We start from the raw sequence: 14,207 nt of genomic DNA on the forward strand, positions 1-14,207 counted from the left end.
AAGGACTTCACTGGAAGCGGAGCCAAGAAGGTAAACAAAGCAGAAACAAAATTAAAGACAAATAGGAGAAAACAGGTGTCTTAAGGGATAATGGCTCCAGTAGATAAGTGCTGTGGTATTATATACAGAGTATGCAATGAAGCAAACCTCTGCAAAGAAGGAACACACACACACACTTTGGCTCTGTACACATTACCAGTTTAAATTTCAGTTTTTCCTAAATTTGGATTGAAGCTGGCATGAGAAGAAATGGATAGCAGAACCATACAATTGTACAGTTGGAAGAGACCATGAGGGTTATCTAGTCGAACCCCCTCCAAGGAAGGAATCTTCTATAAGAAGCTGCTTTATGGGCTCCACCAGAAAAGTGTTTTATTGCGGGTGTTTTCTGCTACGTGTTTTTGACACAAGAATAGCGCCTTAGTGGTGGATTTATCCCGCTTTAGTTTGTGCTGCAGTGCTTCCCCAGGGCTGTCATGTTATGGTTGTCCAGAGGGACTACAGTGCAATGAAAGCAGAACATTTCTAGTAGGAAAAGTTATGGGATTCCAGCAGGATGTTATGGGACACACACTAATTGGAAATGAAGCAGTTAGACTGCTCCCCAAACATCTGTAGGCACAAACAGGGTTGCATCCAATGTGAAGACTGCTCAGAGTAGAGCCTAACTTTAGTCCATTACAGTGGTACCTCTGGATGCGAACGGGATCCGTTCCGGAGCCCTGTTCGCATCCTGAAGTGAACGCAACCCGCATCTGCAGAGGCCACGATTCACCACTTCCGCACATGCGCGTGATGTCATTTTGAGCGTCTGTACATGCGGCGAAACCCGGAAGTAACGAATTCCGTTACTTCTGGGTCGCCATGGAGCGTAACCTGAAAACGCTCAACCTGAAGCATATTCAACCTGAGGTATGACTGTAGTTGCAATGGGTCTACTCTGAGTAGGGCTGAAACACAGTTAAACTAAGGATAGCCACCAACCTGGATGATTTTAAGAGAGGATTGGACAAATTCATGGTGGACAACGATGCTGGGAATCGGAGGTGAGCAGAGTGTTGTCGCAATCATGGCAGCTTGCAGACATTCCCACAGACATCTGGATGGACGCTGTGAGAACAGGACGTTGGACTAAGTGGATCACTGGCCTGATCCAGTAGGCTCCTCTTCTGTTCTTATGACTTAGTTGAATATAACCCACAGTGTTGACAGTGGGATTGTTTCTGACAGCCCTGACAGCACTGTGGGCACGAATCATCATGAATGGGCCACAAAAAGGACGTCTGGAAAGTCCTTCCCAGACATCCTTTTTGTGACCCATTCATGATGAACAGATGAAGCAGATGGACAGATAAGTCCATGTCAACACAAGCACCTTCTCTTAAATATCAGACCACCCCAAGAACAAAGGATGCTGCCCTAGGTCAGGTCACACTGTATGTCCATCTTCTAGTGGTGGCAGAGTGGGGAATACCTTTTCTCCTCATTTATTTCCATGACAGCCAGTCTGCGTAGGCCAGTTGTGTGCTTTCAAGTAGGTTGCCACTCCCTTTTAAGTTCCCTCTGTCCCTGGACAGGAGAACTTTCCAGGAATCTTAAAAGGGGAAACAGAGAGAGCATCCAGCTTACCTTTCTCCAGAGCCCAAGGTGGCTGAATTTTCTCTGCCCAACCCCACTCATATGCCCATGACATAGCAGGAATCGTGACTATCTAGGCACATGAGTCTGGCAGTATCCCTTGGTGTGAAGATTATTTAGAATAGAAAAGGCAGGAGGAATGTAAAACCAGAATGGTACTTTAAAACACAGACATTCAGTTTAATCCTACTGTGGTGCAGTGGGTCAGTGCATCTAACCAGAAGGTTAGTGGTTCCAGCCCACACAGGGACAGCTATGGTCAGAATTCCTGCATTGCAAAAGGCCTGGGCTGGTTGTCCCATGGAGTCCCTTCCAACTGTATGATTCTATGAATTTCAGTGACTTACAAACAGGGTACTGGTCTCCTCGTGTGTAATACAATGGTTTTGATGGTTTCACACCTTTGGGAAGTTGGGAGATGGGTTATCACAGTGTTAACTACCATTGGATTCCTCCACCTCCCTGCTAGATGGGACCCATTCTTGTGATTGACAGCAAAATGACTTCTCTGCTAAGATAGGATGGAGGGGGAAAAGAGATACAGGGGCATCTTAAACTGACAGGTGGCCGTAGGCAAGCCTGCGTTACAGCCCCAAAGCATCTCTCTGACTTACAGCAACACTTTGGCATCAACCAGCTAACATATCTTTTTTTAGTGGACAATGCTCAAATATGGGCCTTTCCCCTCCTCCCCCAAAAAGTGTATTTTTAATACATCAGAAGCTAGAGAAACGTTAAAAGCAGTTTCTCATTTGTCCCTTTATTTTACTGCCTGTCTCTGCAGCTGATGGCCATTTAATTCACAAACACTGTCCATCTCAATTATCCTAGTATTTACTGGCATCTATTGAGCTAACCAGGGATCACAGAGCTAGATCCTTGAGGTCAGGCCAGTAAAATTAGCCATCTGTCCAATAAAAGCTTTAAGCTCAGCCTGCTCTTAAGTATTATGCCTCCAACTGTGCTGTTTGCACAACAGCAAATGACCAACAATATGACTCAGCTTATAATTTTGTTTCTTCCTTTACACTATTGTTTGACCAAAACATTTTTTGAAAGGACCTGAACTTTGCAAGCAAGTTATGCCCTAATGAGCAAAATAGGCCAAATTTACCAGACTGGGAATAAGGCTTGGTACTCTGGATAAGCCAAATTATGATGAGCTCAACTAATACAAACTTCCACTGAAATAGAACTGTCAATCTGTAAACCTCTTACTCTGGAGTAATCTCACAGAATTGGAATTCAGAGTGACTACTCAAGCTTGCGATAAGCAATTTTAACTGCCATTATTTTCCTTGGTGCAGTCTGTGAGGTGTCAGAAAAAAAGAATACAGTGGTACCTCAGGTTACGAACTTAATTTGTTCTGGAGGTCCATTCTTAACCTGAAACTGTTCTTAACCAGAGGTACCACTTTAGCTAATGGGGCCTCCCACTGCCACTGCGCCACTGCCGCACAATTTCTGTTCTCATCCTGAAGCAAAGTTCTTAACCCAAGGTACTATTTCTGGGTTAGCGGAGTCTGTAACCTGAAGTGTCTGTAACCTGAAGTGTCTGTAACCTGAGGTACCACTGTAAGTAGCAGCTCTTTCCAACCTCACATTGGGCAAGGTGTGTGGCAGTTGGTAGGAGAGGAGGGTGTTGGGAAAACAACTGAGGACCTGTCATTATGGAGCTAATCCCATTCTGAGACCTCTGAAAAAGGTGTACACATTTTGCAAAGCATTGTGGCTAGGTTGAAGAAGAAACCTCTAATTCAGAAACCATGCATTTCAACATCAGACCAAGGACCCCTCTGGGGCATTCAGCAATCGCCAACTATGAGAAACTCACTATGAGAACCATAGAAACTCAACTATGAGAAACTCACAGACAATGCATAATGGAGCAACTTTGCTCTCCAGCAATTGTGTTGTTCCTCTGCATCATTAATACCCTAACTCCAATCTCCTTGCATGGATCCTTGCCTGGTAATACAATTCATGGTGTGGGTGGCGCTGTGGTCTAAACCACGAGCCTCTTGGGCTTACCGATCAGAAGGTCGGCAGTTTGAATCCCCGTGACAGAGTGAGCTCCCATTGCTCTGTCCCAGCTCCTGCCAACTTAGCAGTTCAAAAGCATGCTAGGGCATAAATAGGTACTGCTGTGGTGGGGAGGTAAACAGCATTTCCATATGCTCTGGTTTCTGTCACGGTGTTCTGCTGCCCCAGAAGCAGTTTAGTCATGCTGGCCACATAACCCGGAAAGAAGTCTGTGGACAAACGCCAGCTCCCTTGGCCTGAAAGCGAGATGAGCACTGGACTTAACCATCCAGGGGTCCTTTACCTTTTAACCTTTACCAATAAAACTTCCCTGCACCCAAGCCCTTAAGTCCTTGCACCAGCATTTCATGTTAACTTGGGGCCATTTTACATGTTGCCACAGTTTAGATGTTTATGAGATTCCATGGTTTCCACAGCAAACCCTCCTTCCCTCACCTCTTTGATGCACCAAACGAGAGCACTGGAAGAATCCACCTCTGGTTTTAAACTAAACTGTGGTTTCACAACTTAGAGAGCTATGGTTTGCTGCGGCTTAAACCCTTGGCTTTTTGGCACTCATAATTTAAGCAAAACACAGTTCTCTGAGTTCACACATCACAAGGAACTGTGGCTTATTTAAAAGTGGAAGTAGAAGTTTTGATCTAATCCTCTGGTGCATTGAAGATAAGGGGAAAAGTACAAGGCTGTGTATGAACAATGAGCTGCCATCAATCCTGGCTCTCTGCCGAGAAATCCTGTTTAATACGCCTGTTTGCAAATATGTGTTTGTTTAATTCACACTTTTTCATATTAAAGTTTCAGGCTTATGTATAAAAGCATAATGTGTGATAGTACTATATTACAGGAGATTGCTGTCTTTTCTGCAGAGTTCTTGTGTAGAATTTGCACAAACTAATCACTGGGTTACATCAGCCTATTAAAAAAAAAATGCTGTTTTCATGCAACAGGTGAGTCTTTCCTTTCTCATTGCAATGCTATCACAGCTACTGATGACTGACTGATTAACTGTCTTCTTTTTAATCAACCACTTAGTTATTCCAAGTAAAAAATTAAACTATTTCAAGGAAAGTCAAGTACATTTCTTTAAAAATCCGCAAAGTTTCTCTTAATATCCCAAACAAAATGCTTAGTATGTAGAAAATCATCCTAAAGACATTAAGATACAATCTTTCAATTCATAGTATCGTTGATTGGAACATGGCCCACTCTATCCCTTCACTCGATTCAGGAAGATGAATATAGGTTATCTCAGCACCCCTTCACAACAGATGAATCTCCAAACAGAATCCGACTGAAATGCATATTTTATCCTGCAAATTAATGAATGACCTGACCCAATTAATTACGCTGACTGATCCATTAAGACTTTTGGCTCACTTCACGGAGCCTAGGATTTGAAACTAGCAGAAGTCACAAGCAAACAGTACACCGGAATGCCATAATTTTTAAATTTCAGAGGGATGGTGTAACAGAAAAATAATCATCTTGCAGCACCTTAAAGACAAACCAATTTATTGCAGCATCTGCCTTTGTGGACTAAAGCCCTCTGCGTGAAATGTAGCCTCAGCTGGAAGGAAGCATGTATGTATAAAGGGGAAAAACCCAAGGCTTAGCATGAACATGTGAGTATGTGGGCTCACGGAAAAGGAGGTAGAAGCCACTTTACTCCCCTTCTAGTCCTGCTGCTGCTATAAACTAAGCCAAGGTTTGGGTTAGCATGTCATCCAAACCTGGATTCATGGTCTGTCTAGAGGAAACAGGAGGCTGGGTTCAGACAACATGCTAAGCCATGGCTTATCTCACAGCAGCACAGCAGAAGAACTGGATGAGTGAAGCAGCCTCAATATCTCATATAAGAGCTTGCGCAGTCACACTAAGCCACAGTTTGTGTGTACAGAACTTAATTCGTTCTGGAGGTCCGTTCTTAACCTGAAACTGTTCTTAACCTGAGACACCACTTTAGCTAATGGGGCCTCCCGCTGCCGCCACGCCGCGCAATTTCTGTTCTCATCCTGAAGCAAAGTTCTTAACCCGAGGTACTATTTCTGGGTTAGCGGAGTCTGTAACCTGAAGCGTATGTAACCCGAGGTACCACTGTACTGAGCCTGTGACATCCCTGCATGAAGCAAAGCTTTAAATGTTCATCGTCGTCATCATCATCTTATTATTTGTAAAAATAGAGACCCATCTGACTGGGCGGTTCCCCCAGACACTCTGGGCGGCTTCCAACATATATAAAAACACAATAAAACATTTTTAAAAACTTCCCTATACTTCCTAACTAACTAATGTATATATTTCTTTAAACCACCATGCTCTTATGCAGCTCTCATGCATTTAACTCATGCTTGCAAATATGTGCCCAGTGCAGTGGGCCCCCAACTATGGCAGTGAGCATCCTCCTCAGATGTTTCATCAGAGCCTGCATTTTGCCTCCAAATCTATTCATTCCAAGTGCAAAGATCATTTTAATCTGGCTCTCTACTATTTCAACATCAAGGACCAAACCCCGTGCCCTTGATCCCTATGCAAAAGACTCACTGACGTCAGTAGGGATTCTGCTACAGATCAAAAGTAGCATTAGATTCTGAAGGCCTTTTATGTATCCTTAAGAGTCTCTTTCAAGAGCCCCAACGAAGTTTACAAAAACTGCCCGTCCATGAAAGCCCCATCTTTATGCTTTAAAGGAGCTGCTGTACATGGACATAAAAATCCTCATTGTTTAGCATCCCAAATGCTCCAGGGTTCAATTCTGCAGTCACCAAAGCACAGGCCACTTAAACCAGAGTGTACGCATCATGTCATCCAGTCTGGACCCTCAGATGATCAATATGATTATGTGTGTGTTATGTGCAAGTATTGAGGCTTAAAAGCGGGGCTTGATTTGTGCCAGAGATCAACACAGCTCAGTCCCGTGGAACTTGGGTTCAAAAAGACGTTATTCGTGTGAAGCAGCAAGGCAAAATAAAATGTTTCTGAATATATACAAATGTACACTTTCTCCCATCCCAATAGGTGGCTGTTGCTAGACAGCACACGTCTGGGATCAGGAGGTACGACCTGACTTCCAAGCCAAGCACTTAAAAAGAAAAGAAATTAAGCACTTCTGAATAAGCCCATGCAAGTGGTCCCCCTCAGTCTTCCTAAATGGATTGCAAATCCAGCATGCTACCGAAGACCAGCTGTGAAACAGTAAGAACAGGAAAGGGCTTAAGTGGTCCAAGGTTCTGCTCAGGTGGAGAAGCGCATATGGCGCCTTCACACTTCTGTCAAACAAGCAGCCAGCAAGGAGCATGGTCAGCAGACATGAGTCCTCTCTCTATTTGTCAACACATGAGAGTCATTTGAAACCCTACGCCCTTTTTAGGAACTTCATATGAAAGCACTACAGCAAGTAGCTGATTTAGGGCAACCATCAGGGCATCAACAGCCATTATCCCAATCTTTGTCCTCTTCTCAGTACAGTGGTACCTTGGTTTGCATACGTCTTGGTTTGCATACGCTTTGGATTACAAACATGTCAAACCCAGAAGTGCGTGTCCCATTTGCAACCTTTTTTTTTTTTTTTGGACTACAACCCTTTGGGGGGGGGGATTACGAACAAAAATTTTTGGGAGGCCCCATTGGCAAAAGCGCACCTTGGGTTATAACCTGTTTTGGTTTACAAACAGACCTCCGGAATGGATTGTGGTTGTAAACCAAGGTACAACTGTACCTATTTGCATGTCAAAACAGTTCACTCTTTTTAAAAGTGGGAGGAAATGACTGCCCCGCTGAACAGGCCTGTAATCAAATGGCTAAGATTGAACATAGTCCTTCAGAAATGGGCAACAATCAGGGTAGATAAGTACAGTACTGATTCCCTGGGAAGGGGTTAAATGTGTAGGCTTCTTAATTGTCAAAGGTTTTGCACAAACAGCAAAGTCTACTTGTTAGTCAAGAGACATTCTCCAGCTTTAAAACATAAACTTGCCTTATGTTATCTGGTGGGCATTTCACCAGCAATAATACTAATATTGCAGCTGCATGACGGGATGTGCTAACTCATGGTCTCTAGGGAAATTACAGTAAAGTTTGGACTAGACGCAAAAGCCTAGAAGCCTCGTAGGCTGTAATGTGAGCGCATACAGTAAGAAAAGCATTATACAGTGGTACCTCTGGATACGCACACCTGTGATTGCATATCCTTCGGGTTATGTATGCAGCAATCCCGGAATTATTTTTCCGAGTTTCACCACGCGCACATGCGCAGAAGCACGCACATGCACAGAACAAGCACCTCCGGTTGCAAATTCCTCGGGATCCGACCGGAGCTCTGGAACGGATCCTGTGCACAACCGGAGGTACCACTGTACTGAGTCAGACCATTAGTGAAATAGCCTTCCAGGGTCTCAGCAAGTGGACTTTCCCATCATTGGCTACTTGATCCTTTTAACAGGAGATGCTCGAGATTGAGCATAGGACCTTCTGCATGCAAAACATGTGCTCTACCACTGAATCATAGAATTGTAGTGTTGAAAGGGACCACAAGGGTTATCTATAGTCCAACACAGGAATCTTCTGCCCAACGTGGGGCTTGAACCTATGACCCTGAGATCCAGAGCCTCCTGCTCTACCAACTGAGCTATCCTTGGTTAAGTATGACCCCCCCCCTCCCCAAACAAGAGTTTGGCTACATAGAATCACAGAACTGTAGTGCTGGAAGGGACCCCAAGGGTCATCAATAAGTCCAACTCCATGAATGCAGCAGTAACCAACCACAATTTTTTGAAAGAGGGGTACTGAATCACTTAACAAATGTGCAGAAGTTATTATGTGTTCCTCCCTTCACAGCTGCTTACAAAGTATCCAAACGAGTAGTTTTCAAATGTCTCCATAAAGAAAACAGAGAACTTGCATTATATTTACTGAAAGAAGCTGATGGAAAAGCAAGAATCTCAAGTTTCAACACAACACGCTTTTAAGTTGCATAACAGGAAAGAGTTTTTAAATATAAGAACAGGTAAGACCAAGTGGTAGAATTCTTGTCCATAATGAAGGGATTTCAGACAATCCCTCAGATGTTTAAAGGATGCATGAAAGTCATGCAGCTTAACTTTGTACCCAACAATGTACCTAATGGCCAAATAAACACCCCATCCATTTTGCACATGTGAGAAGGGTGTCTATCTGCATGCCAACACGAATGCATTGAGCTCCTGACCCGGTTAGGGTTCTCCCTCATATGGGAGGTCTATAAGCATGGATGTCCTAATTCTCCACATTTGAGTCCAAAGTGGAGATGCTGTCTGAATAAGTAACAGGTGCATCAACAATACTGCACTTCAGAATAAGCATATACTGGTGCCATCCGCAAGACTGCTTTGTGAGCTCATCTGAGCTCAACATTTCCCAGGTATAGTTTAAGTCAGACCACTGGTCCATCCAGCACAATATGGCTGGGCTCTAGATATTGTTCAACAAAACTACAGCTCCCATGCCAATGGTGAGGGATGAAGGGAGAGCTGGCCAACAACATCTAGAAGGCACTAGGTTGGCTACCCATGGTGTTCACCTAGGGTGCGGAATATCTGGCCCATGGACCAAATTTGGCACTGCGCAATTTGGCCCACAAAGCTTGTTTACTCCAAACAATGCCCATCTGCCCTACATCTGAAATTACATGTGACAGGCTGAGCCATGGGAAATTTGAGTGCACAGGCCATCCCTGCAAAAAGCAGCACTGAGGTAACCACCCATCAACTGCCGGACAGTTAACCCTGCTGGATTAGTTGTGTGACCCTATATTCGCGGCTTCCATAGGGCTAGCAAAGCCCCTTGTGCTGTGGTTCCCAAGCACCTGGCAACTAGCTGGCTATAGGGTGCTTGGGGTGTGTTGCACAAGTCACACAGACAGGTGGATGGGAAAACCCAGCTGACAGAACAAGAATGGCACCAGGTGATTGGCAGAAAGGTTGCCCCACCCACCTGTCGAAGTTGAGCCATGGGGATGGTTTGGCAATGCCAGGTCCAAAAGGGTTTTCAGTGACTGGCAGTAACTCTCCATGCTGGGTTCCTACACCTACCTGCAGATTTCAGGGGTTGAACCTAAAACCTCTATGTAGACCATTGCTCTACCACTTAGGCATAACTCTAAAGAGTTGGGCTAGGCAACGTCTATGAGATACCTTACTTTCTAGTGGAACAATCTACATTTCTGAAGTCCTACTATTTTTGTTAATATTTCTATTTGCCTAATCATCCCAGACTTTCTGTTGCTATCTGCAAAAGGAAACACGGATTGTACGGAAGGCGAGTACAGAAGCCCTATCCAATTAACACACTGACATTTTGTACAATAAGATGACAGAGAACCTAATACTAGGCAGGCAGGCATTCACATCAGCTATCACTTTTGAAATGAATGAAACAGAATAAGGGGCATGTCTCCCAAGAGCTTGTGTTACACAGACTCCGTTTAGCATGGAAACAAGTAACAGGAAAAGCAAGTGGTATAATGAGCCTGTCTTTAATGAGAGGGCAGGAGAAAAAGTTAATTTTTAAATGGAGTATCATGAACCACTAAAATATTAATCAGCCAGGTACTAATGTTTCTAATACCCAGAGCATTCTCGCTTCCAATTAAAGGAGAAAATGACAAATAACTTTTGACAAAAAAGCCACTTACTTTTAAAGCAGAACTTGCTAGCTAGAAAGAAATCAGCTGGAGTAAAACGGATCAGACCACAGAGTGGAGTTTCTGCTTCTTTAGCAACTGAAGTCAGACAGAAATTCAACAGGGTCAACTTTTTCCACAAGAGGGGTGTTGGTGGGGAGAAACTTACCTGGTTGAATTTCTGCCTTACAAAGACTCAGCTGTTATTTTTTAAAAGGCAAAGGAGCACCACTGGGAGACAGAGGACAGGAAGATTACAAATCCCTTCAACTTTTCTTTCTAGTAAAACATCACATTGGAATAAGCCTGACTTGTCTGTCTCAAAGCTTGATGTAAACTCTGAACTAGCAGCATATTTTCCCAGTGTTCGCATAGATCATTAATACCATAAGACACATCTGCTAATGCCTTTTCTTTTTAATGAATTTTAGTTAAAACCATAAACATACTCTTCTCCCGGGAGTCGCTGATGAACTCAGGAATTTTTGGGGTGGAAATGACCTAAAACAAATGGATGTTCTTTCCTACAATTTGCCTCGGCTCCTTTTTCATTTGTTTTACGCGTAATAAACCGGGGGGGGGGTGGAATTTGTGGGGGGGGGGGAGAGATGACTCGTCCGATTGTTCTTTTCCCAACAGGAAATGGAGAAGCTGTTTTGACAATATGGATTAAATAATGGGTCTTTTAAAGGCATGGAACTCCCCGCCCCACCTTTTGCTCTCTCCCTCGCCAATGCCTAGTAATTGAGATCACATGGACTCTGTCTGAACTCTCAGCCGTTCTTCGGGGGGCTAAAATGAAAACGAAACCCAAAACAGTGGCTTCCCCAGACCGCTAAGATTTACGCAGCAGGAGCTGGTGGTGGCGAGTAGGTGTTCGAGGATACGGGATCGAATGGGCTTAAGTGCGTCTCTTAAGAGCGCGCGCGTTACTTGGCAGGGCGGGGGAGCCCTTTATTTTTAATTTGTTTTTATTTTTAACTTTTCCCCGTCCACCCACCACCTATGCGCACCACGTAGCAGGGCAAGCAGGCGCGTGCCTGCGATTCCTTCGCACTTTTTTGATCTTCCCAAAAGATGCCCAGGGACTCAGAAACGAGAAAGGACAGTGGAGTCGGCGAGAGTTTGGCGCGCCCCTCTTTCTTTCTTTCCTTCTTTCTTTCTTTCTTTCTTTCTTTCTTTCTTACCTTGCCTCCTTGGGATGTTTCTTCTGTTTGCGGTTAAGGGTCCGATGCAACAAGCCAGCAGGACCCAAAGCAGGCGGCGGGAGCTGCAACGAGACCGGCAGTGTAAATCCATTTTGGCTCAAATCGGATTGGCCTGTTTCCAACAAAACACACCGGCTGCGATGTGTGTGGGGGGGGGATGATTATGATTTTAAGCAAAGTTTGAGCAAGTTGAGCAGAGCGCGCTGAAGGGCTGGTTTTGCAATCCGTGGTAACGACGCTCCAAAAGATCCTAGAGATTATGGTAATCGGGGAGGAGCTTTGTGCTGGGTTGCAAGCGGGGGCGAGGACGATCAGTCGCGAGTCCGGCGTCTGTGGAAGCCAGACGGGTTTAAGTGGGTCTGGCACGGAGCAACCAGCACGGTTTTTACGCACGCAACAGGGCGGGGACCTGCCCTTTGATGGGATTAGAAGAATCCCCAGTAATGCGAAGGCGCACAGCGACTATAACGAATGGATGAGGCGCCTCTTAACTGCCTTTCCACACACACACTTGCGCCCCACTCCGCCCCCGGGATCGTCTCTGAGAGGATGGATCCAACACGACGCCCACCTCCCTCTGAGGAGCGATCCAGCGACGCCCCCCTGCGGAAGATGACCCGTCGATCACTGTGCGCCGCAGCGGAGCGCGCATTTCCAAACGCTCACCGCGCAAAACGGCCGGTTCCCTCTCGCAGTAAGAGCAGAGCCGTTGGCTGCCCTTTCCACCACCACACCCGGCTCTTTCCCCGAGCCCCCCACTTTCCGTGGCAGAGTCCCTTCTCCAAAAACACGCTGCCTCTCCTCAAACGTTCCCTTAGATTTCTCCTCCGCTCCTCCAGTTTCCCCGTAGAACAATTGCCAAATTAATGCCCCCTCCCTACTCTTCATTTGAAACGTTCCAGTTTCAAAGGGTTATTCATGGGCGTAGCCAGGCTTTTAGGGGGGGCAGACTTTTTGTTAGGGGGCCAGAACCTCAGTTTGATACGTGTTTTTATTGATTGGGGGAGAGCTGCCCCTCCTTGCCCCCTTGGCTACGCCCATGGGGCTAGTTTAATTCATTATTTTTATTTAAATATGTATCCCCCCTTAGGAAAATAAACAAAACAAAGGTGGCTAATGATTTTTAGGACCATATGACATTTACCTTCAGAATAATTTTTTTTAGTCTCTCTTTCCAGCTCGCAACTCGGAAAGGTAATGAGACTTGCCCAAGGCTGCTAGTGGAATCCAGTGGCAGAAGTGGATTTATGCGCCTGGCTTTTTTAAACCACAGTCTCCCAGAGCCAAACCAAACTTCTCAGAGAGGCTTTCATAATAGTCTACCCCCTAGGGGAAATTGTAGGCATTTTCTACATCACACATGATATTAAAACATGTTTTTGAGTTTCTCTTGCACTATGTCTGCATAACTGCAAGCATGGGACAGAAAGCAGAAGCGAGCCTTAAATAAAATAATAATAAAGTATTCACGCTGCAGGCAACACAAAATAAACTTCCTAAGTGAAAAATATTGTGCTGAATTAAACAAGCTGAAATTATAGCACTTTCAAGGTTGCAGTCCATTACCCATTTATATGGGAATATGCCCTGTTGAACTCAGTGGGACCTACTTGTAAGTAGACACGTATAGGATTGTACTATAAATCTTGTGGACAATGAGCCATATTGCACATTAGAAACTTCCCCACACAATAAGGGACACTTACTAGTTGTGGAAGTATCAGCCCCTCACTGTTTGAAATGAAATTACCTTTTTTTTTTTCCTGCCCAGAAGCTCTGCAATGCCACTCCTTCAGAAAAGCTCAGATCACTTCCCAAAGGGCATTATTAGAATTGTGAACCTGCCACTCAATCCGTAACATACTCTGGGTTCCACCGCCCTCCCCCACCTTCTCTGCAGAAGATCTGATCTAAAATACTTCCTGCAAAACAGAGAATGCACAATCAGCTCCCATCTCTCCTGGGCTTAATTTGAAGCCTGTTCTGAGCTTGCAGCTGAAGAACGTGGTAGAGTCTTGTGGTGATAGAGTGGGCTATATCACTTCACATGGGAGAGGAAGGGATTACACTTTTTTAAGTTGTCTCAAGTGTTCTTCTGTTTCTCCAATCCTTTCCAGGAACCTGTAATTTGTTGTTTTCCGGCTGAATGAGAAGAAACGGATGCTGAGGATGAGGAACAGGGTAAAGCAGGAGAGGCCCTGTGGGTCAGGTGTGAATCCTCCAAGGGTTGCATCCAGCCCATGACCCAGAAGTTCCTTACCTCTGCTCTAGACCTGAACCCACTGGGATTTTTAATAGCAAATTTTTACCACTGAGTTTATCTTGGATTTGAGATTCTGCTAACTTTTGGCACAGGGATATGAGCGACAGAAGGCTAGGGTTGCAACCGTAAGCTCAAATACTTGCAAATAAGTCCCATTGAAATGAATGGGGCTGATGCCCAAGTAAATATGGTTAGGGAATTGAGTTGTTAAGTGTCCTAGCGGATACTGAGTTAAGCAGATAAACGAGGTTTAATCTTTCCAGATGGAAGCTGAATCCACTTTGGCCACTCAGACTAATATAGTAACTTCCATACAGATTAGTAGCAAGGAGGACAACAACAACAAGCTGGAGAATAGGAATGGGGGAAGGTAACCTGAATCCATAGGGAACCAGGAGTG

The 14,207-nt window shown here is 44.8% G+C and overlaps 1 protein-coding gene across 1 annotated transcript in view; it reads right to left on the reverse strand.

The window, feature by feature from the left end:
- Nucleotides 1-11,999, reverse strand: part of EGFLAM (EGF like, fibronectin type III and laminin G domains) — a 112,445-nt gene extending 100,446 nt beyond the window's left edge. Inside the window, exon 1 of the mRNA XM_079994757.1 lies at nucleotides 11,524-11,999. Coding sequence (XP_079850883.1) covers nucleotides 11,524-11,635 — 112 coding nt within the window. The 5' untranslated portion in view covers nucleotides 11,636-11,999. The remainder of the gene's footprint in view (nucleotides 1-11,523) is intronic.
- Between the last annotated feature and the right edge of the window lie 2,208 nt (nucleotides 12,000-14,207).

Source organism: Podarcis cretensis (genome assembly GCF_951804945.1).
Source record: "Podarcis cretensis genome assembly, chromosome: 11".
Lineage (NCBI taxonomy): Eukaryota > Metazoa > Chordata > Lepidosauria > Squamata > Lacertidae > Podarcis > Podarcis cretensis.